This window comes from Trachinotus anak, unplaced genomic scaffold (genome assembly GCF_046630095.1).
Source record: "Trachinotus anak isolate AG129_WGS33_773 ecotype Australia unplaced genomic scaffold, CSIRO_AGI_Tana_v1 ptg000004l, whole genome shotgun sequence".
NCBI lineage: Eukaryota > Metazoa > Chordata > Actinopteri > Carangiformes > Carangidae > Trachinotus > Trachinotus anak.
The window spans coordinates 23,506,151-23,531,408 of NW_027273855.1; the positions used below are offsets into that span (position 1 = coordinate 23,506,151).

The window sequence follows — 25,258 nt, forward strand, 5'->3', positions numbered from 1 at the left end:
TTCACTGTCTGTAGATTATCACCCAGGTAACTGACAAAAATGATTTAAAATGTTTTAGTACAAACATTAACAACAGCAATTGTTGGTCTAGCACACAGAGCTTCACAACAAATATGACAAAAGGCTGAGGTGACAGTATTGTAACTGTCAATTTATTTCTACATTAATTTAGTAAGTCAAGACCCTATGACAGACATATTTTTGACAAACGAAAAATAACCGCTCTGCTTCCTGACTAGGATCTAATATGTACGAAAGGCATAATTTTCAGTAACAATATGATGCAATAATTCTTTGCTTCCAGGTGACGTGCAGATATAGAAATCAAAAAGCATCATCTGACCAACATTTTTTATAAAAACAAAAATAAACACATGATACACTATGGCTGCTTGGCCAGCCCTCATTTCAAATCCTGCTTGCCAACAAATGAACCTCACAGTTTAAAATGAGGCTAAACCTATACAGTACAAGGCACTAAAACATAGCCAGTGGTCGAGCAAAGGCAGTATCACATCATCACTTCCTTAATAGTGCTATTTTTTAGAAGACTACAGAATGACGGCTCAGAAGAACTGTAAATGTCAATTAGAATTATTGGGTGACCTCATTCAACTTTAAAGGACCTATTTGTACATTTTTGCAATTACTATGCAGGCAACATTAGCATTAGCATTAACAACTGTTCACTTAACAGTCTAGAAGACAGTTCAGCATCAAACTTAATTCCTTTACTCACCAACAGTCGTCTCCAGTGGTGGAAAGCAACCCTCTTCTTTTGCTTCCATTTCTATTACTTCTTTTCTTCTAAAGTAGCTAGCACGCTACCCAGCTAGTCCCCGTCTGGCCAAACCATCGCTGGTGAAGTGACGCTGCTCAGAGGGTATATTATAACCTCTTGTCTTATAAATGCAACAACGGCTCTTGGCAAGAATGGTAAGTAAACAGCTATTAATGCTAAAGTTGGCTATGTAGCAATAGCAAAACAGGCTACTTTAGAGTATTTTAGGGAACAGTTTGTATCTTTCTAGACCTATAAACAACTGATCTGACACCACAAAATTACACTCAGAAAAGTAGATACAACCACGGTAACCTTATACAACAGTGCCTTCATATGGACATTACCAGTTAGAACTAAAAGTGTGAATGGATTTTAATCAAATGAAGAACGAGTGCACCAACAGCATTCACATATCCCCAGTGATAACAACACAACATAATATTTACATACCAAATTCTGAAGACATACTCCACACCTGAAGAAAAGATTCAGACTATTATTACTAATATTGATAGCTGTAATTCTTTTGTCATTTAGAGGAGCTCCTATAATTAGATCATTATCTTAAATATTAATCACGGGTTATAAACCCTTTGCTATATGTTAAGTTCAATCTTAAGAAAATAAATAAAATATCAAAAACAGTATTAACAGTAAGAAAAAGGGCACTGTATAAAATGGCATTTAAATAAAGAATTGTGTTAACTGCAACTTATAAAGCTGACAATAAAAGTTTTAAGTGCTAGTAGCATAATAAGATAATTGTATGTCACATAGTTTCAAAATAAAGGAAAATGTCTCTCCCTCAATTTATATGAAAATTAACAAAAGTGGCCAATTCCAATATGTGCTGGACTTTTAATTCTGGGCTTTTGATTCACATAGCAAAGGCCTGGCTGCACTGACAATGCAACAGTACTTTTTGGGTAAGGTTAGTCTACATGCCTCTGTCAGTGAAACTAATAAAGCAGTATGATGTCAATATCATGCTTTCAGAGTAATCATATTTTAAATATGCAATGAAATCAGTCCACCTGCATTTGTGACTTCAGTTCTTCAATTAAATAATTCTGCCAAAAATATAACAGCTGAGCCTTGACCATAAATTAAAATTAGAATTTTAAAATTCTACATAAGAACATTAAAAGTAAAATTTGCGTCTTGCGGTTAGTGTAGCAACCCATATTGTCAGTCTAAAAATAATAGCTTAATTACATGATACACACCTTTTCGATGAGACGGCAGAGAGTTCCAGGTTAGGTGTGACCAGATAAAAAAAACAAAAAAACAAAAAAACAAAAAACAAAAAGCATTATATAGTCTGATGAAACAGTGTACTTTGGGTGAAAAAAAAAAAAAAAAAAACACGGGACATTTTAACCAACATTTAAAGATTTAAAAAAGTATGAAGAATAATTTAAGTTGAAAGGCTTCCTGATTGACAGTCAGTTGTCAGTTTTAGTTTAAAATTCCTTCATATACGCTCCTCCCATAGCGGACAGAGAAAAAGAGGTTTCGGGGGGGGGGGGGTAGAAAAATCATTTAGGGAACAGTGTGGCCAAAAGCTTTGGGAAGTGTGGGCTCTTTTGAAGGTGTACAGCCAGAGTGGACTGGTGCCAAGGAAAAGTGGGGATCCTGGTATGTTGGGGGCAACTGAGTAGATTTGGTGGGCTGTGGAGGGGCTGGCTGAGGCTCCTGGGGAGGTGTTGCTGGCCTCTGAAACTCTGGCTCTTCAGTCTTGGCCACCCCACCTTGGATGTTGTCTCCCTGTGGTCTTGCACAGGGGGTTATGGTGGCATCAGGCCTGGCAGGAGAGGAAAAGGAGACTCGGCCTGTGGTAGGGCTGAGATCATTGGGCTGCTGCTCCTCCTCCTTGACCTTCTCCTCTGGATGGTACTGTTTGAGACGAATATGCCAGGCCAGGCTACAGACTGCAGACACCGTCTTGAACTGATGGATGACGTTCCTTGGGATGAAGTAAATGTCGTCGTCACAGAGCTGGACGCGGACATAGCGGATGCCCTCCCTTCTCAGCTGGTTGAGCTTGGCGTCATCCACCCACTGGACACACTGCACAGATACACAGTGGTTCCATGTTTAAAAATTTAGCAGTGCTGCTGGTAGTATCATAATTTAAGAAAAAGATGCAACACAGCACACATGCTATTTATGTATTAAAATTCCAGTTCTCACCTGAGACACTGGAGGCTCATACAGATCAAGCTGCAGTCTCTGGACAACTTCATTGAAGTCCCCAGCATGGAAACACACAACATCTTTGGTTATTCTGGGTCGGTTATTCCTGTAAGAGATTGCAAAAAAGTATAAAGCTACAGAGTTACCTCTCCTTCCTCACATACCATGATGTACTATTATTCATTGTTTAACACTGTTGAGACACTCACCATTCTCCAAAGTGCACTGCCTTCAGTACCCCAACAGCAGCAGTGCTCTGCCAGTCAAAACTCTGACCCACGTGGTCAGCATGGGCCTTAGTCCGGTCCTCAAACAGAACCTCTCTGGGTTCACTGGCCCTTGGCAGGTAGTGCAGATTTTTTATCTCATTCATAGACCTGGACAAAAAGATATGAGGGGACAGGGAATAGGGGAAGGATAATAAGAAAGGTTTTTACTTACTTACTAACTTACTCATAAATGCACCATGATTATGCCTAAACTATACATCTCCATGACAATTATTACTCCATCTTATGGATATGTAACTCTTTGAAGCTGGGGTTGTACCTGCGTCGTTTAAAAGGTGACTTGGGCATGTCAGCAGTGGGTACCATTTGTTCGCCTGGTCGCACCCACATGATGGGCCCATCATCACTCTGAGACCGACAGTCCAGCTTCAGACTGGAGAAGCTTCCCCATGGTAGGGTCATCTGTAGTGACACATCCCAAGACATTCACCAACACAGCTGTGAGTTTAGAGCCCTGCTGAGAATGAGATTACACTTAACCTGATGTACATCAGGTTATTTAACCACTGAAACATACACTGTATGTTGTTGAAAGCTATGGGCAAGGGCTTAACTCCTTTCCCCGCAAGGCATCCCAGGACTATAGTTTGCGAACCAGAACATGACCAGGTAAAATGGCTAGATCCGCAGTGGATGACTCCAAGTAAATCACATCAATACACTGGAAATTCTAGTTGCTCACTGAGAGCTTGTCACCTCATGGCGACCAATTTCTTGGCCCAAGTATGGCCAGCAAGAATAAGTCTCTCACGGTACTCAGGAGCCGGCAGCTGAGATAACTCATTTGGGAGTTAAACAGTTACAGATACTGGCATAGTCAAGGAGAATATATCTGACAACTGAGAGGAGACCCCTTTCCAAAAATGAGCAACAGATGGGCATTTCCAGAACATATGGAGAAATGCCTCCAGGGAACAAAGGGTACATCTGGGGATCAGCCAGGAGATCCATCAAGTGCAGTCTTCTGGGACTACAGTAAATTCTGTGAGCATAGCTCAAGTGGGTTTGTTGGTAATTGGGATTATGTGAGGCCAGAATAACATTAACCCAATCCGACCCCCAATAAAAATCACGTCTCAATTCTGGGACATCTTTTCTCCAAAGTCCACCTAAGGGAAAGTCCTTATAGGCAAGTACAAGTAGGCAAAAACCAAATGTAGAGACAAAGCCCCTGAAACTTCATGTATTAGTGATGAGTTGGTGAAATGGGTGTTGTTTTAGTGGCTGACCCCATGGCACCCATAAAACCTAATGGCCCCGCTAAATTGTAAATAAAACAAGAGGAGCCAACGGGGTATTAACAGCCTTTAAGATCCTGGATTGAGTTGTAGTCAGTGTCACTGTAAATATCTCTTAAGGTGTGAACACCTTTTTCACCCCATTAGGAAAAACGTATAGACCTCTGTCTCATTGGAGTAGTTGGAATACTGGGGAGATGAAATGCCTTGGGCATTGAATGATGCATAATTTCTGGGCATTGTGCCAAGTCTGAATTACACGTGTAATAAAAGGGCTGAACCGCAGCTGACAGTCTCCATGGGGGAACTGCCTTCTCTTCTAAAGCACACCAGGACACCGCAGCCTTGGGTTTAAACCAATTAATCAAAGGTCTTAACAAGGAGGATGAAAAGCATTATGTAAAATTTGGGACTGCCTGCCCACTATCCAGCCTCCTCCTTTGTGCGATGGACCTTCTGAGTCTGGAACATTTAGTATTTTTCTGAGTGGAGTTTCCACTCATGACCTTTAGCTGGGATACAGGGAGCACTGAACTGACAAAATTAACTCTGGATAAGATATGCATTGTGATTACTGAAGCACAGCCTTGCAGAAAGATGTGTAGGCTCGACCAGTCTATTCAGGTCCTGGAGAACATTGTTTTACCTGCCTGTTTAATTTTACTTCACAGTCTGTTTGAAGGTGTGGAATATTTCCATGCTGAGATATTTAAAATGTTTGAACATCTGGATGTCTGGCATCTTCGTTCAAGGGTAAAAAGCCAGATTTTGGCCAACTGATCTTAAAAACTAAAAGGTTAATGAATTCTTCTATTATCCTACACGGATGAGTTGCATATGTTGATGACAACGTGATGAGGCGTGTCATAGATAGATATGGGGACAATATTCTGTGACAGTGAGTCACTTAATGTTAACATTATTGTTATCAAAAGTACAACAGTATTGAACAGATGTTACAACAATAACAATCAGTAATGGAGTTATAATGGAGCGCTGTACTCCTTAATGAGCTTCCAGAGAAAAAGATACTGTATTCAGCATATTAAGTGTGGAGCTGGCCTGGGGCCTAGAGCATGATGCACAGTGGACAAGTTATGGATGCACAATGGCTCGGCTCAGTACACAATGATCCATCAGGCCTGAAATTGCAAAATTTTTGTGTTGTCTAAGGGCTGTGCTGGGGAAAAAATTTGCACTCTATTTAGCTCACACATCTGATAAAAAAAAAACATATAGATAAAACTTCCTCTGACCTTGAGAAAGGGTGATTCCTCCAGCATATCCAGGAACTCTGGGAAATAGTCTCCAACTTCCTCATCCACAGCTCCCACCAAGCTGATTTGCCTCATGGGTCCGGCCCGGTATGTTCCTGAACAGTAAGTACGGTTCACCTAAGGCAGAAGAAACAGTTTGGGTCATTCAGTGATCCCCCATTTCATACTATATGCTGCAGGTACAGTACTACATTTGAATTGTCTCGAGTGGTATTGTCATCACTGCTTTCCACTGAACAAAACGTAGTTACTGCTCCAAACAAGCAGCATGTTTTGTAAAATACTACTTTTGTCCTTTACGCCAAAAGGTACACTCTGCACTCTCATGCTACAGGTTAATGCCTGCGAAGAAGCTACAGCAGCACATCCTGCCGAATGGATCCCTCTGTCTCTCATCTGTCACCTGGCACCTCAGTATTCAAAGAATGTAAAAAATCATATACAGTCATCCTTACATGCTTATGAGTGTATGTAGTATAGATCCTAGAGCCCACAGCCTGGCTGTTTTAGACCATTATATCAAGACTTTTTTACAAATGAACTCACAAATGAACTCACAGATGGCAGGTATCTGCATAGAAAACATACTCGGCTAAAACTATTGTAGCAAAAGAATCTAAGGCTGCATGTATGTATGCATAAGATTATTATGTTGTTATTTGAAGACTGCAATAACGAGAAATGCGTTTTCTATTCAAGGGCCTATGCAATTTTATGCACTGACCCAGAAAAGGGCAGTAGATAAAACAAAACATTTTGGTGCAATCACTTTGCTTAGCATCAATTTATTCTCTGCACTCTCCAGTGGTGAAAATGATCAAACTAGGTCTAATTTCCCTGCATAAACAGAAGAGTGCTGAGCTCCCCGAGTCCTCTGCAGATCTAACATACGGACATCCCGGCTCACTCGCTCTCCTCTCTGCCATCTTTCTCAAGCAGTGAGAGAAGCTATAATCCCCCATCGTCATGGAACAAAAGCGGCTCCATTACATCTCTCTCTCACCAACTTGGCACCAGCACAGCTTTTATACTTAACAACAGTGTACTCTGGAGTGAATCAACGACTGGGAGGTAAACATGTACCTGAGCTCCTTCATGACTCCAGCTTGGCCTCAGCCTTCAACCTCTTATGCCTTTCTACAATGTTTCAGGGCATATACAGATGGGAACTCACAGTAATTTTCTGTCCTGACAAACAGCAGTTGCTAATAATTTTTAACAAACGCCGTCTCCACACTTTTATTCAAGAATGTAACTTACTAAATCATAGATTTTTATTTTTATTTTCTTGAAATAAAATCCATATTCCTTAAGTTGAGAGCTCCTCTTCTAAAAAGTCCATTATGCATCAAGCTTCTCACATTACAACATGAGGTCTGACTGTAACTGGCTACAACAGCTCTAATGACACATTAAAGTCCAATTCACTATGATTTCTGTGTGAAAGGATCCTGTTCTATACCACTGCACTCAAACTCTGGACTGTTAACAAATTGATTTAAAATGTTTGGTCAATCATTAATTAGTTGGCTGACAATTAAGTTCCACAGTTTTAATTAACAGTTGCTGTTTTTTGTTTTTGTTTTTTTGACAATTTTGAGTCATGAAGCAGAAATCCAGCCTCTTAAGTGTGTTTATATATTATAAATACTAGAATTATACTAGAATTAGATTGGATCTCTGTGGTTTTTGGGCTGTTGCTTTTTTTTTTTTTAGTTTCATAGACAAAACAATTAATTAAAGACATAATCAATGTACCACTAATTAAAAAAACGGATTTGTTGAGGAACGCTAATCTCACCAGAGGCTATGATCTATGAATTTGGTTTCAATAAACATGCAGGATTTGTTGAGAGGTGGCAAAGTGATGGACCACTTGCCTTTTCACATACCTGAGAGTGAAAGTTGGCTATAGTAGTGGTCTCAATGTCTTTCTTGCCCAGTATCTCCATTTTGACCGGTGTGTTGGGGAAGTTGAAGGCAAAGTAGTCCAGGAAGTCAGGTAGGTAGGCGGCTGCACCATGCACCACTGCCAAGGCATAGGAGGCTGCACCTCTCGGCTTCTCGGCAAAGGCCAACTCCAGGAACTCCTGGGCAAAGCACTCCATCTCAGCCGGACTGAGACAAGCCAGCTCATCAGCGTAGGCGTGCAGGACCAGTCCCCCACCATTGGCTTGCCTTTCCTCATGCATGAGGCGTCCGCACCAGGTGCCCGTCTGAAGGGAGGAGCTGCGGATGTAGTGATCTTGGTGGGAGAGGAAGGGGACCTGTCCCAGTTTGAGAGCATGGAGGTAGGGATGGTGGTTGTTGACAGTGTCTCTGCTGGGCTCGTGACTGCTTTCATGCTTCACTGCGCCGGGCAGAGACAGATCAGGGCGAACGGGCAGAGTAAGATCTGCTCCGAGCCCTGCACATACAGTCTGAACTGCTTTGTTGTGCATGTATCGGACCTTCTTGGCACTGTGCTCATCCTCCTCGCGATGCTTCTTCTTCTTCTTCCTCTTCTTTAGGAGATATTCCTCCAGGGTCAGGGACTTGATGTTCTCATTGTGAGGCCTTGGATCTACAAGTAGAGGAATAAGTGAAAGTCAGAGCACTGGAGCACATGCAGAGTGGAGGGCGTGCTATGTTTTGCTCTGTGGCCCTCCTGAACACTACATCTGAATGAGCTATACAACTCAGTGGCTCTCAAAGTGCTGTCTGGGTGTGAAGGAGGTTTTTCTCACTCAAGTGTTCCTCTTGTTTTCCTAGACCTCACTAACGCTCAGAGAGTTCAGGCCATAACAACCTTCAAACTGTTAGACAATGTTCCACTGTTCAGCTTCTATTATGACTGTTTGTGTGACTCCCATCCTCCGTAGATAGGGTACCCAAGGTCTTATAGAAAAGGGGGTAGAAGGAACGCATAAAAATATTCAAATTATTGAGGATGTGCTTCAAACACTTTCTGTGATAAAACACCTGTATGTGATCTAATTTGTGTCAGTTTAGGGGTCCTAGATGTGAAAAAGTTTGGAAACCACTGCTCTTACTGATGCATAATGTGTGAAATTAGCACTGGTGATTCATGATGACATACTTGTGTATTGTCATACAGCCTAAAAAGACTGACACTAGACTGCAGAACATCAATTAATGGGATTTTTGGGGTCACAGGTAAAAGTAACAGGAACCCAAACACATTCTTTTACAGTAGAAACCACAGTGAAAGACATTTTAAACCTCTTGCAACTTGTCAAAGACTGATGCGGGCCCCTACACGCCACTTTGTGAAGCCTTAAAAATGTATGATTTAGACTCCTCACCTTTCTTTTTCTTCAGTTCTGCGTGTGTCACGTTGGCCTCGGCGTTTTCCTTCTTCAGCCTCAGTTTCGGGTCTTTGTCCCTGTGCTTTTCTTTGAAATCCTGGGGCTTGGCCTTGACCACTTTGAGCTGCGTGAAAGTGAAGAGCGCGGGGGGCGCGGGGGGCTCGGGGGGCAGCGCTCGCTTCTTCTGCAGCTGCTCCGGTGCCTCCCGGGGCGGCGGGGCAGGGAGAGGCGGCGGGGCAGGGAGAGGCGCCGCTGGCTGCAGGCTCCTCTGCGCACCGTTGGTGAGACCGCGGTGCTGGTGCTGCTGGTGGCTGTGCAGGACATGTTTATCCGCGCCGAAGTTGTGGGGTGTGGGGCTCTGCTGCAGCTGATGCGGCCGGTGGGTCCGGTGCTCAGCGTGCTGCTGCTGCTGGCTGTGGTGGTGGTGGTGGTGGTGGTGGTGGAGCTTCACTTTCTTCGCTTCTTTCTCAGCCCTCTCCCGCTTGTCAGCTGACGGCGACAGCTCCCTCTTCTTCTTCTTTTTCTTCTCCTTGATGAATCGGTCCAGACCGCCTCTCACCTTCTCTTCTTCTACTTTCGCACGCAGCAGCTCCACTTCAGCTGCCATCTTTGCACGTACGGTGCATTTAAAGGACTCGGGACTCCTACCGCGCAGGTTCCCGACAGATTGTAGTTCTCCCGCAGCTCATTTGTAGTTCATTTCGATATTTGGGCTCTGTTGCGCACGCGTAACATATGGAACTGTGGGTCATGTAGTTTGTTGATGTCGCAATGCTGCATGGGAGTTGGAGTTTCTACTGGACTGTATTCGTGCGGCGAAGCACGCACTCACTTCTGCTCCGCTGACGTCATGGTTAGTGTCGTCACGGCCGCGGGGGGGGGGGGGGGGGCAGTGTTTTCTATGCGAAGCAAAAATAAAAACACAACTATTAAAACCAACCCACGCATATAAACCACACCGATAAGCGCAGAAACAACTTTATCAAAACCCTTGCAGCCTAAATCAAATCAATAAAAATGACCCCAGCCATGTTTATTCAGTAAACCTTTATTTATCAGTGCATGAACAGAATGCCATGACCAGATTATTTCTTTTCACCCATTTTATATCATTTCCTCTCAGTTCCCTTAAAAAAATAATGAAACGATTTACAGAGTATTTTTTTTTTCTGCATGAAGGCAAATATTTATACAGGTGCTGTACAATTTATAAACATTTACAACTACCATGATGTCAAAACTAAGAGACTTCTTTTTTTCTATGTTGGAGCAATGCAAGGCCACGGTATCATACATGGTAATGGCATGAACAGTAAATAACACAGTAGCCCATCATTCAACAATAAAGTGGACAATAAATTAGTAAGTAAACGGTCTCACAGACCAGGAGATGCATGTGTTACTTCTGTACATCACTTAAGGAGCAGGCTGACGCAGGAACTGAGAGCGATGACCAGGTGCTGAAGAGCAGTGGATGAACCACTAGATGTCTCTGTACTCCACAGTAGCAACACTGAAACAACACCACATTTTGTCTTCAGAACAGGGGAAAAATTAAAAAAAACTTTTTTTTTTTTCACATGGAACTTAAATCCCTGTTTAATTAAGTTTGAGAAACTTTGTAGTGTAATTTCAAATAGAACTCCCAAAGAGGCAGTCAAGCCATTTTCAAACTATGCAGCACGTGCAACCACCAATTCCTCCGTGTGTGGAAAATGAACTGCTTTCTTTTGAAGTCTGGGTTTATTTATAACACAAAAGTGACAACCATGATGTTGTTAATAATTAACAGTTAAGCAAAAAATATACACACCATTTTTTTTTTCTCACATTAAGGGTCACGTACTAAATAACAAATTAAATCAAACAATAGATTTGGAAGTTAGAATGAGGAAAAACAATGTTTTTGTGCTGACATTTATGATGACAACAAAAAAACAAACAAAAAAAAAACATCTCTTAAGGTTTTCAGTAAGTTGAAGGCAGAGGTCTCACTTCCTTACAATCAAGCTCTGTTAATTCAATTCATCTAAAATCATGTGTCAATATATGTGTAATCATTTTGTTAAATACATGTTTCAGATTAAGTATAGTCGATGCTACAGCGATACCGAAAAATACACAGGCCTACCAGTCAGCTTGTATACATACACACAGCCAGAGGACCTAAAATACAGAGCTGCTAACAGTAGACAACATTATGAATTAGGCTCTTGTGACTGTTTGAAAGCTTAGAAATAGAACGCATAGATTGCAGTTTTTATAGCGTCATTATTTTTAGAGGGTGATGCATGTCTATGTATTCTATTTCTACCTCTTAAGTCCACATCAAAAGTGAAATGACTCAGCACGGATATGTGTACTAACAGTTTGTTGTTTACATATAATTTCAATAAATTACATTATGTTTTATTATTAACACACATATAACAAACATTAGAACTATAACCACAAGTATCTGGTCTGCTGATTGATGCATATAAAGCTCCAGGGTAGTCTGTCCACCCTCTGATAAACTAATGGGATCAGAGTGTTTCAGAGTCACACATACACACACAGTTCACAACTCTAGTCTGGCTCTCAAAAAAAAAAAAAAAAAAAAAACAGTGCGGGAATGACTGAGAAAACACTCTGTCACACCTCTGCAGCCGATTTTAAGAGAAACTCACCAGCCTCACTTTTTTTTCTTTTTTAATACATCCATCAGTGAAAGCAGCAGCGACTCAATCTTACCAGGAAGAGAAGCTGAGTGATTGTATGAATATGTCTTAAACCTCCAGAGTGACAAAACAAAGTAGGATCCTTCATTGAAGTGGGTAGACGGGGAGAGCAGCTCATCGAAGTACCCACAAATAGTCTCGGAGTGAGTGCAATATGGAGCAGCTTCTTTTTACAACCGGAGTCTCTGATTGGCACAAAAAAGACTTCAGTGTCACGTCTAAAAATCACAGTCGGAACCCATCTGTCACACACACTCATGGCCACACATCATCAGTACAGCACAAATACTCATGTAGGTACAAGCATGTACGTCAGATCAGGCATCAGCAGCTTGATGCAAACTAACCGAGGCGAACTGGGTGAAAAAAAAAAGACAACAAAAAAAAAAAATCATAAGCAATGAGAAGCTATGTTGCTGGTTACACAGTGATCTGCTTTGTCCGAGATTACTAAAAAAAAAAAAAAAACATCTTTCCATTCTGAATGTCCATCTGTCAGAGGCTCAACTTTCTCTTAATAAATGCAGAGTTTCCTGGAACGATATCAGATTTCTGCGAATGTTGTGTCCACTTGGGACTGGATCTTGGCAGAGCTAGGAACTTTCCACGGGCCAGGGGTGATGGGAGCCTTCTTGCTGGTAGCGGTCCCGTTGCAGCTGGGGTCCTGGATGCTACTGCTTGAACCTCTGGGGTCCTTTCTATTCATTTCTTCAGATGGCCCATGGTGCTTACTCTCCCAATATTCTTTATCCCCCTTCTCTCTTCCACCCCTTCGGCTCAGGGTGCCACTATCAGCATCTGACCCCGCCCTTTCCCTGTGCATTTGGGAATAGGATTTTTGTGCTGCTGCCTCTTGCTCAGCCCTTTTGCCCTTCTTGTGGCGTTCACTGGTCCCCCAGCTTCTGTCTCCACTCTCTGTAGTCCCCCTCTCCTGCCAGTAAGCTGCATCCTCCTCTTTGTATCTCCAGTCCTTCCCCTCTCCAGTGGGAATGCTGGGCTGTTGGCCAGCTGGACGCCTGGGGCTCTGGGGCTCCTCCAGGTTCTGCAAAGGCACAGCGGGGTCATGTTCCCTCTTGGATCCCTTCCTGGTGTTATGATCTCTCTGCCCTTGGATTTTTCTCTCCTTGCTCATCTCTTCCGAGGACCCGCCGTGGCCTCGCTCTGCTTTTCTAGGGCTCTGGGAGCGCTCCACGTGATCTGCCCAGCCATCAGTGGCTCTTCTGGGACTAGCAGACTTGGAGTCACTCCTGCTTGTTTTTCTGGTCTGGGTGCTGGGGCTGGTGGTGCGCTTATGGTTGTGGTGAGGGAGCTGCTGTCCTCTTGATCTGTTAGCCTGCCTACCGTGCTCCTGCCCACTGCCAGGGGACCCAGATGCCCTGGGGTCCCCCCCAGAGAACTCATCAGGGACAGATATTTTGGGTGAAGATGGGGACAGTTCCGAGGTAGAGAGGGAGACAGAGGATGGAGAGGCTGGAGACGACTGCCCTTCAGATGCAGAGAGTCTGGGAAAGCTTGAGGTTTGAATGGTTACTTTGTCCTTTGAACCTGAGGAGCAAGCAGTGCAGGGTAAGAAAACGTAAGTACTCAAAAACGGCAGCTAAAATATCCTTTAAATGCGCTACTTTACACATTCAACCAAACTGAAAGATAATTACATGTCATGCAGAAGAAGCACAATATCCCAAAAGTGTGAAATAAGATGTTTTCCACCGGGCTCGCTTTCTGTAATAACCCCCTGTAATATCCCTCTAAATATTTGCCTTGTTTGAGATATATATCAGCTGGCGACATAGCCATCAATGAAAAAGGTGCTAGCGTTCACCCAGCACTGACGTTTCAATTTTCCCCCCGAGCTGATAAGAATTGCACAGCTGTGATTGAGAGCAGATATATGCAGCAGAAAACCAGAGAGAGAAAAAAGAAGAGTGATGGTCTTAGTGGTGCTGAAATGAGCTTTTGGATTTCTAGGAGCAAGAACTCATAGAAATTCATTATAATTTGGTCTTTGGATTGAAAGGTGGATGCCAGTGAATGCACACAGATCCTTTTAGCACTTGTCACTCACTGATCAATATCTAGTTAAGGACTTTTCTCCAGGTCGCTATCTTCATTCAGGATGAGGTGTGAGTTCAGTGGCATCCCAGGTTTTGTAATACCTTTAAAAAAACGTAAGTTGCGGGGCTCTGAAGCCTCCCAGTGCTCCTGCAGGTCTGTTTGTTCTTCTAGGACTCACTGCTTTAGTTCAGCCCTCCAGAGAAGATCCTACTTATTATGCATTGGGTGATTACTGAGTCACAGATAAACTGATCTAGTTCAGATTGATCATGGGGATGAAGTAAGGGACAAAGAACGACACTTAAATTCTGGGAGATGAATCACTTCGAAAGAATAGGTCAGAGGCAAAAGTAGGAGGAGTATAAGGTTTACCAAGGTTATTAGGGACAGACCAAGAAAAGCAGTGAGGCCTTTAGTGATGCTCTGGTTTCATGTAGAAGCACAGGGTGGAAGAAGAGTTCAGACCTATAGGAGGAAGAGATAAATAGGTAGAAACAGAGAGCCGTGCTGGTGCAGAAAACAGAGAAAGCAAGGCAGATAAAGAGCACAAGAGGTAGATCCAGATCGAATGAAAGGAGAGAAAGGTCAAGAGAGAAGCTTGCAACACATGCATGAGAATAAAGAAACTCAGCACCCTGCTATCAAGCATATCCATACAAAGGCTCCTATATATGTATGGCTAATATGCTATTGCGTAGATCTATATGCGGTGGCAACAATGTGTGTACATGCGCGCAGGTTCTCATCAGTCACTCACTGTGATCCGGGACCAGGCCCTGGCCAGGTCGGAGCAGCAGATGAACTTTGCTGCCTCCGGCTTGGATCAGCTCAATTGCCCGAGTGTGTGTGATGCCCTGGGTGGCCTCACCGTTGATCTCCACGATCTGATCTCCAACCTGTGATGCAGATATCTCAATCAGGAAGTCTTTCAGAATTTTTCTTATAAATAAAGTCACAAGTTTTTTTTAACCATGAGGCTGGTGGAGGGAGAGAGAGATGAGGCAAAGATGGTTAAGTTAAAGACACAGTTGCATGGAAGCATTTCATGTTTTTGAACACTTAGTGGCCAATTGCCTAAATTTGCATGAAAAATTGTAAAATAACTACACCAGTATCTTGAGACGACCATCACAAATAAACGTTATATTACATTATAAGAAATTGTTTGAAAATTTAAATTTAAATATACAACAATTTCTTATAATGATCTTATAATAATCTTTCTTCAGTATCAAAATAACCCAGTGTTAGTGTTGGCTGTACATCCATAAGTTAATTACAAGCAGGAACTGCTAAAAGCTAATTCAGCATATTTTTAATGGTGTCACTTGGAAACAAATAGAGGATAAAAATGGGGCTCAAGTTGTAGCCAATAGCTGAATGACTGACTGACTCCATGGCGAGTCATACTTCCTGTTTACATCCCCCGACATTTCTGAATTATGAGAACTGTAACTGTAATTGAAGAATTATCATTATTCTCCAAATAGAAATATGACAGTTGTGACAATATATATTATTATTGACTTTTTGGAGGAGGGTTTTGGGAGGTGCAATTCTCTTTTTTTTGTCAGACCCTGAGAACTCCTGAGTAAGATTTATCAGTTTCATTCAAAGTGCAGTTGTGCAAAGTAGCATTACCCAGATTAGAGGATTCAGAGGACAGAGACAGACTAGCAAGATAACTCACATGTATCCTGCCGTCTTTAAGAGCAGGTCCGTCTTCAGCCAGTCGCAAGATGAACAGTCCCATGTTATACTCTTTCCCTCCCCTCAGACTGAAGCCGAAGCCCCGCTGACTGCGCTCCAGCTCCACCACAAAACAGCCCTGCAGTTCACAGACAGTAAAATGAGATTTTTGAGACTGCTGCATGTCTTCTCAACAGGCATGCGATTAAGGTCCCAGCTTCTAGTCAAACATGGAAAATCACTGTTGCATGCAACAACTTGCTAAGATTAAGAATTTACCAGTAAATTACAAGCATCATATACCGTTAATTGAGAACTCAGTCATTTTGGCTTTGATCTTACCTGCTTCGGGCCTGATGTGATGAGTGTACCCATTTCTCTTTGTGTAAAAGAGTTCCTCATCTCACTATCACCATTCCTGCCCCCCAAAAAAGACCAAATTCACATTAAAATGTGACCCACATACTGTAGATACAAGGTATATTTAGTCCCATTTTAATGCAATGTGGCACAATATCTCTTATCTGACATGAGTCATGATAATCAAATATCAGCACAGAAATAACATATAAATGAATATAAAAGTGTGGAAACAATAAAAATACAACAAAAAATATCAGCAAAATAAAAAAGTAAAATTTTACATTAGTATTTATAAAATACATTACAAGCTTAAAGTCTGTGACCAGTCTGAAGGCGAGGGATTTAATATCTGATGTGGGACAATCTATGCATAGAAATGTATGTGCTTACTGTCCGCTCTTGAATATGCCTTCACCAACTTGTGCAGTGTGTATCATGTTAATACTGATGCCTGTGCAGCACATGAAAAGTTGAGATCTTCCATATTGTGGAGATAGAGTGTGCAGAATAGAGAGTAAAGTCTCATTCTCTTCCTCCACTGCTGTGTCCAGTGTGATCCACACACTGCCACGCCTTCATAACAACGGCATGAGCCCCTTTCTGTTGGTTTCATTATACAACGCACAGAGACCAATGTAAATCCTTCAAAGAGCTGTGCTGCTTTTACAGTTCAGCGGCAGATAACGGGGGCATACTTTAATGCTTCGCAGAGCTCATTACAATGCCTTTGTGGGAACTTCGCTGCGCTAACACACTAAAAAGTCTAGCCTTTCTTAGCCGCTCTGGCACGGAGAAGAGTTTACACACTTCATGCTGTCAAGCTGACAGCCTCAGCTCATAGTCTGGGCTGACCCAAGGCATGTGTTGGAGATTAGACAGAGAGGAGGGAGGGTTCTGCTAAGGGATGGACGGAGGGCTAAATTTGGAGAAGAGGAACACATACTGAGAGGCAGCGAAACAGAAGAGAAATGATGATAGAGAATTGCTGCTGAAGTAATGGCTTAAAAAGCCTGACACAGGTAATCTTGTTTAAAAAGAAAGATCAAAGAGGAAGTGTCTCTTTTCTTTGCTTCACCAACCAAACAGTGACCATGGGGGGGATTTTCTGTCTTTCTGGATAACAAGCAGAGTGTGGGCCACAAGAGACGGTAATGGGGCCACACTGAAGCACAAACCGGAGCCTGCTCTGAGAGGATTGGGGCTAATTTATGGTTCAAGTGGCAGAACCTGTATTAGACTGTCTCCAGTGGACTCAAGAGGGACACTGAATGTTTTTGGTTGTATGGGATTGTGTGTGTGTGTGTGTGTGTGTGTACTTGTGTACCTGTCTGGATAGCTGGGAGGCTGCTGGCCCACAGCTCTGTGTTGTGCTGAAGGGCTCTGCTTGGCTGAATTTGTTCCAGATGGAGGAGCGTTGTCTGTAAAAACACAGTTCATACAACACACCCATTTAGCATAACACACAGGAAAGCCACTGTCTTGTGATCTGCTATGGAAGGCCACAAAGCAATCTTAAAAAAAACCTTCTAACTACTTCAGTGTAAAAGTTGAGAGCATCAACATTCCCATTGTCTTATTCACAGAAGTTTCCTCGGTGCCAACCTACCATCTTCAGGCACAACAGTGAGGGTGACAGAATTGCCGGCATCCTTGATGAGCTGGACAATATCGTTGTGCGACAGCTCCATAATGGACCGACCATTGACAGCAGAGATACGGTCTCCCACCTTCATCTGACCTATACGGTCTGTAGGGCTGCCCTCAATTATACGGCCAATCTTGTGAGGTATAACTAAAACAGAGAAACACACATAGAGATGACAACCACTTGTTTTGGATGTCTGATTCAATAAAACCAACATAAAGACACTGCTTTCAAATAACAACACAAAGTCTTGTTACTGGGAACCTGATCAATATATGGCTCCTAATTGAGAAAGCATGGAATTAAAGTGTAATGTGATACATTTTTACAAATAAAATTGAATGAATTATGTTATTACATTTCAAAAAACCCTGACAAAATGATAAATAAGAGTAAACATCTGTAGCCATTCTAACAGCTGTGTGAGGTTTGTGCTTCTTGGTGCTTCGAGCTAAATGCTAACTTCAGCATGCTAAAATGATAACAATGTTTATGTACTGATACTTAGCAAGTATAATGCTTACCATTTTCAATTTGCTAATTAGCATTTAACACAAAATACAACTAAGACTGATGGACCATCATTAAGTTTGCAGGTATTTTGGGGATAAACCAATGCAAATTAAAAATTAAAAGACACTTTAAGGCGCTAGGTTAAAAGTTAAGGGATCCCCAGAGTTACTGCAATTCATCCTGATGGAGTCATTAATGTCAAATTTCATGGTAATACATCCAATAGAAAAGTCAGGGGATCATTAGGCTATTTCCTCTGTAAAGCATGAGCCAATCCCTCGTCTGGATGTGAAGACATTTCACTGGACATTTGGAAATAAAATGATAATCCTATCAGTCAAATTCATGTTTGACTTTGTTTATGGTATTAGGGTTACTCAAAATATGCTTCAGCTGCTCCTGTAACTTCTTTCTACACCTGCTTAAAATGACCTTTTTTTTAAGTTTTATATAACTAATAAAAATGAAAATTGTATACAGAAAATGTTATTATTTATTTATTTCTGACCTCCAGGTGGGGGCTTGTTCTTCGAGGTGAGGATGACAAAGCCAAAGCCCTCGTTGTCTTTGCGCTGCAGAGTAACGTCAAAGCACTCCGGACGAGGGGACTGGGCTTGTTGGACAGCACTTGGCCCCTCGACACGAGGCATCTTGGGAGAGCTGTTGACCAGGGCGGATGCTACCTGGTGGGGCTGCTGACTGCTCTCCTCGTCTCCACCACCATCTAACAAATGACAATGCACGGGAGCATGAGGAAGTGCATCTGAATCAAGCTGCTCAAGAGGATTCAGGGTTATATTGAGTCACCAGCAGGGGAACATAAATGTTTATTTTTAACAGTGGTCATTCCAGTTTAGGTGACCTACATTATAATCCACAATTATTAAGAAAAAAACCTTCCCCATTTGTCCTTCTTCAGATCCCTCCATAAATAATTCAGCACACAGCGGCTTCATTGAAGACAGCCTCTTTGCTGCGTTTATTGCACACATGAAATACAAGACTGTCAACTCTACACTTGAGATGAAAGCCCTTTAAATTTGTTATTCATAAGACAAACTGATCTACCTCAATCTCTCTTCATTGTGTGTTTGTTTTGCTGAGTCCCTGTTTTGTCAGCCGGCATCAGGGAATCTCTTTCTAAACCCCTGCTTTGAAAGCACAAACCCTTACATGATTGATGCTTAATTTCTGCAACGTGATCAAAGCTGTTGTTGCAATACATCAAATCCAAAGTAATTTCAAAAAGTGCTTGTACTATTCATGCAGTGGGTATTTGTGGGGGTAAACCAAGCCTGAATGCAGCAGTGGTTTGTGCTATTGAAAAATAAAACTCAGCATATTCTTTTTTTATTTTTTTCCTCAATCCTTTGAGATGTACTTCAGCTCTACCATCTGATCTAATCTTCACTGCCCTACACAACTGCAATCTGCCCCAATAGATAAACACAAAGCAAACAATCTTCAGCTGTTTATTGTGAGCCACTTTTTCTTTTTTTTTTCTTACTTTACCCGTTTAGGTAGATTTTTCATTTCAAAGTAAAAGTAGTAAACACAGAGGTCTTTCTTTCCAGGAAAACATCTGCACAGAATAAGTCAATTTTGGTTAAACTTAATTTAGTCAGATTTATCCGCAAGGAAATCATCCAGAACAAATTTAGAGGATTAGTTTAAAAAAAAAAATTTAAAAAAAATCCCAGATCAAAGCTTTTGCACAGAGGTTCTCCTCCAGCATACTGATCTAAACAAAAGGGATAAAAGTGCTCTCAAAGAAATGTAGAGATGATCGTTGAACAGCAGACCCCACCTGAGTGTGCCAGTTTCCTGCGGACCGTGAGCATTACTTGGCCGTTACGGGCGGCGTTGGTCATCAGCTCCAGCACTTGTTTGTGGGATTTGCCTTTGACTGGCACACCGTCTATACACAGCAGCTCATCCCCTGCCCGCAGCCGCCCGTCTTTCTCAGCTGCTCCGAGTGGCACAATGGCACCAATGTACACCTGTGGAGGCAACAGGGGTGTAAGAGAAAAAAGCTTGACACACTGATCTGAGCCAAAGTGAGCATGGAAATTGACTGGCTTTATGGAAAATAAATCCTCTCAGTTGCTATGAGTTTTTGATGCTGTGTTTGCTATGTGTAAAATAGAGGTTTTTGACAATCTAGTTCTCCTCTGTCCTACAGCAGTTGCGGAACCTGAGGGAACAGAAATTCTGATTATCTCAGTGACTGAGTGCAGCTCAAATGTTGATTCGCTTGGTGTCTAACTGGTATTCTCTGATATCTGAGGGTTTGGGATTTTAGCAGCATGCCAAGCCTGGTTGTAAACGGCCAGCCTGTGCTGGCCTGCTACCTACCGGCTGATCCGGCCCCTCGCCCCCAAGGACTCTGAAGCCAAAGCCTGACTCCTGGTTCCTTTTGATGAACACATCCAGGTCCTTGGTGTTAGGAGCTGCAGAGAGGAGAGAAGAGTTGTGTTTTATGTGCTGCTGGTCATGTGGGCAATACATGTATTATATAATGCAAGTGGTTCTAAGCCTGTGTTCAAGGCCAGGAAATGCTGAAATGATTCTGTTAACACTTGCTTAGATGACACAGATTTTATTATTCCTTCACTAAATAAAATGCTGTAAAATAAAATGATTTGATTTGATTTGATTTCAGAAATTGAGCAGTTAGAAGTTGATATTGATAAATTGATGATCAACAGAAAATAATCTGATGTTCAGACTAGATTTATTGTTGAGAAAAGTAAACAATTTGTCTAAGATTCTCAAATTAGTTTTTCATTATTGAAAATGTAATATCACATGGGCATCATTACTTTTGACACTACATTATGATGATAAACTGAAAAGTATTTGCTAGATTAACAGAAAATTGTTAGTTGTGAGTCTGTGGTTCATGACTTTCATTTTCAGCATGAAAGTCCTGAGCCACGATGGCTGAAAACCCTCTCCGTGCACTTACGCTTGCTGTCCAATATGGCCTTGGACTTGAGGTAGAGCTCAGACGCGTCCGGTTTGGGTGAAGACGAGCGCAAGGTGTTGGCAGGGAAAGAGAGCGGATTGGGGGGTATCTCCGGCTGACTGAGGGCCTCTGTGCTGTTGATTATCTCCTGTTGCTGTGGCTGTGCTATGGGCTGGGGGCACGGGTGGGGCAGTTGCTGGGGCACAGGATGGGATGCCTGTTGAGGAGCAGGCTGGGATATGGGAGCTGTGCACTGCAACACGGAAACAAGAATAAATGGAAAGCCAAACTATGGCTGCAAGTCAATTATTTAGCTAGACCATTAAATATTTTCCTGTCCTGGTATACTATGATAAATTCAGTGAATTTATGTAGTGATTTCTGTCTAAGAAAGGAGGGTAGCTAAGGCAGGGAAACTGATTTAAGGTGAGCCTACAGTCCAGAATGATGAACTGCTCCACTGTTCTTAATTTTTAAAGGTCCCATGTGTTACACTTTTCCAGTGTTTCATTTGGAGTTTATATATCCATAAGAAGATATATTTATGGTTTTAGGCACCAAAAGTAATCTCAGTTTAGTTTTACGTCTCCTCTCTCAGGCTTCTCTCTGGAGCTCTAGTAACAACAAGTCGGTGAGCCAATCACAAGAGAAGCTCAGAGCCTCTCTTGTGACTGGCTGACTGTTTTCTGAGTGATCAAATAAAAATACAGCACATTTCAGCTAAACACTCAGAGAAACCAAATCCCGCAAGGCTGTACTTGGGGCGTAGCTGAGCTGAGCGGTGACTACTTTGTTGTGACATCACAAAGTTACAGAAGTGCTGACAGTTCATTTTAAGGCTCAGTTTCTGAATACAGGCTGTGTGCATTTCTCTGTGGACAGAGCTCTTTGATAGTTTCACAGTATTAATACAGAACCTAGACTTGATTCATAATAAAAAAAGACATGGAAATTTTACTTTATACAATATGGGACCTTTAGTTTAGTGCAACCAACACTGAATAATTCTGTGCTGAACCAGTAAAACAGTATGAGTAAGCCTGTTGCTGCCTCAGCTCCTCTCTATTTTAAGAGTGCAACATGGAGGAGCAGCAGCGCAGGAACAAGCTGTTGAACATGGCATATCATCTTAAACACCCATACACAGAGGGATGTTAGGTTGCTGTTTGCCAGGAGCCAGCATATTTACCCACATGCATCTCCAGAAATAACAGCCTGGCTAATGTGGGCTCACTGAATAATGTAGCTAACAACAGCCACCACGGCACGCACACACATACACACACAGACACACACTGAGTGGTGCTTGCGGGGAACCAAGATGAAGTTAAAACCTTTCCCATTTAATAATTCAGCAGCAGTTTTATCGTAAGTATATTCTTTGTTTCGCCCAACGAGATGCATTAGAAACTACAATAAAATATGGCTTCAACTTACTGGTTTGAGTGATTTCACAGGAGATGTCTGACCTGTGGGCAGAGATGAAATAGTGCAGATTAAATTATAAATTCAGTTTATTAAGAAAACAGCAAACATCTGTGATCAAATGCATGGCTCAAAGGCTTACAGGATGAGTTGGACCTTCCTGCTGTATTTCTCTTCACTCCACTGACCTATTAGCCTCCAGTGGTACAGCTTCACAGTATATCTTCTCCCACGTCTTATGCACCTTGTTCTGCACTCTGTCACTTAGCATACTCGCCTGGAGGTTTTGTAAATATTTTCTCATACCTCACTCTGCTCTCGTCTCTGTCTTGGAGTCATAGAGTAGGTCAGCCAGTAGGGGACAGTACAGTCCAGTAGCAAAAATGGTTTAACATACCACTAAGGGATGGGAGACACAGAGGTGACCCCAAACCATGGGAAAGCATGGACTTGTCTGTGTTAAACCTGCCAGATGTTTCTACTGTTCTACTACTAGGACACTGTAAATGCTCTCACTGGCTGTAGATTTTTATATTTCAGATTTCAAAGAAATTAAATGTTTTAATGAATGTGGAGGTTTAAGTAAAACTCATGAAGTTTTTAATCATTGTTATACAGTAAATGTACCGGCTGTTTCTCCTATGGCAGTCCAGTATCATAACACATCATATCTCAGGCACTGGGCACAGTACATATCCCATTGGGAAGGGCAATTGGTCTCATTTCCACATTGAAATCCAGAACAGGCAGCAGGGCCAAATAATTTCCTGTTTCATTTCTGTCTGCCACTGTAAACGGAAGGGAGTTCTAGCCCCTTTGGCTGGGAGTAAAGCCTAACCTAATCCTGGTCTGTGGGTGACCTGAGGGAAGCCCTGCAGCGCTGCTCCTTTTAGTCCTGGAAAGCTGTGATGTTCTGTTCCTTTATAAGCAGTAACACACACACACACCCTGAATGTGCACATGCACCATAAAATATATGTGAGGCTGGCACACGACAGCAAAAAAAAAAAAAAAAAAGTTAATAACAGTGGCACATAAACAGACACAGGACAAGCCCCTGGTGCTCACAGCCCAGCTGAGTACATCTGATATGTGGGTGCAACACTGATCTCCCGTATCTAGGCTACTGCAGTGCAGTAAAGGCAAGAAGCAAGAAGCCCTTCAAATCAGTGAGAGCCTAAAGTAAGAAGAAGGGCAATGATTGCCCACCATGCTCCGTCTCTCCTGCCTTCCTTCTCTCTGTCTCTCCGAGCAGCAAGTGAATCACAGAAACTGCCAGTTCTCTGCTCCTTCCCAGCATAGCTCACCATGTGACTAAGCATGACTTGCTCGCTGTTTGGGAAGGCGCATGGTGGATGATGCAGAGTTGGTGTGGACCGGAGCGTGAAATTGCTTTATTTAACATAGGGAAAGTCTGTGTGTCCGAGAAATATCGACAGACCACCTCAATCCTGTTATTTAGAAGTTGAAACGTTGGTCGTGTTACATTCAATCTCAACTGAGTAGACCTTTGTCAGTGCTGGTCTAACAATGTCTCTTTCTCACTGTCTCAAACAATTAATTTCAAATCCAGTGTGTGGGCTTCTCCTCCTATTGTTTTGCTCATTACTTTCTTTCAGGGAAAAGGGAAATAAGAGAGAGAGAAACAGACCATGGGCGACACAAAGCTGCGTGGGGATTAAAATGATTTCAGAAGCATGGGACTACAGCACCAGACTATCTCTGGGCACTAACACCTGTTTGTTGTCAGTAACCTGAGTAGATTAATATAGACAGCAGCGATTTAACAACAGAGATGTCACAGCATCAGCACTGTAACCCTGCCAGCTGTGACATACTTCTGAGGATTAGTCCAATGTTGCTGCAGTGTACACCTGTGCAGCAATGTGAGCTCGCATTTCTGCCAACTCACCTCCTCTAAGCACCAGCACGTTGACCTCACTGCCCACAGGCAGGTCTTTGAGGATGTCCACTACCTGGGAGTGGCTCAACGTCTGGACGTTTTGTCTGTTGATCTCCTTGATGACATCACCCTTCAACAAGCCGCGGCACCACTGGGCGTCCAGGATCATCTTCACCTTTTGGCCTAAGGGGCAATCGGCGATGGCGAAGCCGAAACCTCCGGGACCTTTCACCAGTGGCACGCTCACCAGCTCTGGCTGTAACAGAGTGGGGTCAGGGCCTTCTTGGTGAGGAAGATGGTGGTGGTGTTGGTGGGGATGAGGATGGTGGTGATGGTGGCGTCCTCCGTTGGTCATGGGTGGCACTGTAGCAGTCTGCCTGGACAGGGTTCCTCCGTCTGGGACTGTGTAGTGAGGGTCCTGTGGCGTGGAAGTGGGTGGCGAAGGGGAAGTTTCCTTGGAGATGCACAGGCCTCCTGAGGCCTCCTCACTGTTGCTGGAGTCCTCAGGCAGGGGGTAGCCCCGGCACAGGACCATGTCCACATACTGGTTGACTGGGATGGACTGGAACATCTGCACCACATCAGCATGAGTCTTTCCCAGTACACACGTCCTATTGATGTTCACGATCACATCACCTAAAAGAAGATTATACCAAGTGTAAACAAAGTGGGAATATCAACACACACAGGCAAATTTAAATAAGTACAAAATAAAAGAAGAGGCAATAATGTCACTAACTGAATAACTTAAATGATAGTTATCTAGCTGGATTACATAAGTAGAATCTGTATCTGCTCTTCCAGCTCTTAAAACTTATAGATGTTAATGAGGATGGCAAGAACAAGAGATAAAGTGAAATAGAACAAGATCACTGACATGCTGT

At 42.6% G+C, this 25,258-nt stretch overlaps 2 protein-coding genes across 4 annotated transcripts in view; both read right to left on the minus strand.

The window, feature by feature from the left end:
* Positions 1-114: 114 nt before the first annotated feature.
* LOC139621044 (lysine-specific demethylase 9) lies at positions 115-9,824 on the minus strand. 2 transcript variants are annotated; one of them, XR_011690921.1, is made up of 8 exons: positions 9,091-9,824; positions 7,678-8,348; positions 5,765-5,902; positions 3,530-3,672; positions 3,190-3,357; positions 2,978-3,086; positions 2,011-2,854; positions 115-1,259 (listed from the first exon to the last, which is right to left on the minus strand). XR_011690921.1 is itself a non-coding variant. In XM_071477243.1 (7 exons), the coding sequence occupies exons 1-7, from the start codon at positions 9,698-9,700 to the stop codon at positions 2,327-2,329; spliced, it is 2,367 nt and encodes a 788-aa protein (XP_071333344.1). In that variant the 5' UTR covers positions 9,701-9,824; the 3' UTR covers positions 115-2,326. The 2 variants fall into 2 exon arrangements, 1 of the variants encoding a protein (XP_071333344.1); XM_071477243.1 differs by having other exon boundaries at positions 115-2,854.
* A 299-nt stretch (positions 9,825-10,123) lies between these two features.
* The window catches only part of magi3a (membrane associated guanylate kinase, WW and PDZ domain containing 3a), a 112,731-nt gene continuing 97,596 nt past the window's right edge, over positions 10,124-25,258 (minus strand). For both annotated transcript variants that reach the window (XM_071477245.1, XM_071477246.1), the window contains 12 exons: positions 24,384-25,010; positions 22,484-22,515; positions 21,047-21,299; positions 20,434-20,528; positions 19,886-20,078; positions 18,587-18,802; positions 17,527-17,712; positions 17,245-17,338; positions 15,900-15,975; positions 15,559-15,696; positions 14,626-14,764; positions 10,124-13,358 (listed from right to left, as the gene is read on the minus strand). In XM_071477245.1, coding sequence (XP_071333346.1) covers positions 12,358-13,358; positions 14,626-14,764; positions 15,559-15,696; positions 15,900-15,975; positions 17,245-17,338; positions 17,527-17,712; positions 18,587-18,802; positions 19,886-20,078; positions 20,434-20,528; positions 21,047-21,299; positions 22,484-22,515; positions 24,384-25,010 — 3,050 coding nt within the window. In that variant the 3' untranslated portion in view covers positions 10,124-12,357. The remainder of the gene's footprint in view (positions 13,359-14,625; positions 14,765-15,558; positions 15,697-15,899; positions 15,976-17,244; positions 17,339-17,526; positions 17,713-18,586; positions 18,803-19,885; positions 20,079-20,433; positions 20,529-21,046; positions 21,300-22,483; positions 22,516-24,383; positions 25,011-25,258) is intronic.

Coding starts and splice junctions, on each gene's coding strand:
- LOC139621044 (XM_071477243.1), bottom strand. CDS start 9,700: ATGGCAGCTGAAGTGGAGCTGCTGCGTGCGAAAGTAGAAGAAGAGAAG. Junction 8,349..9,090: donor AGAACTGAAGAAAAAGAAAG/GTGAGGAGTCTA, acceptor CTCTACTTGTAG/ATCCAAGGCCTCACAATGAG. Junction 3,673..5,764: donor AGGAATCACCCTTTCTCAAG/GTCAGAGGAAGT, acceptor GTGTCACTACAG/ATGACCCTACCATGGGGAAG.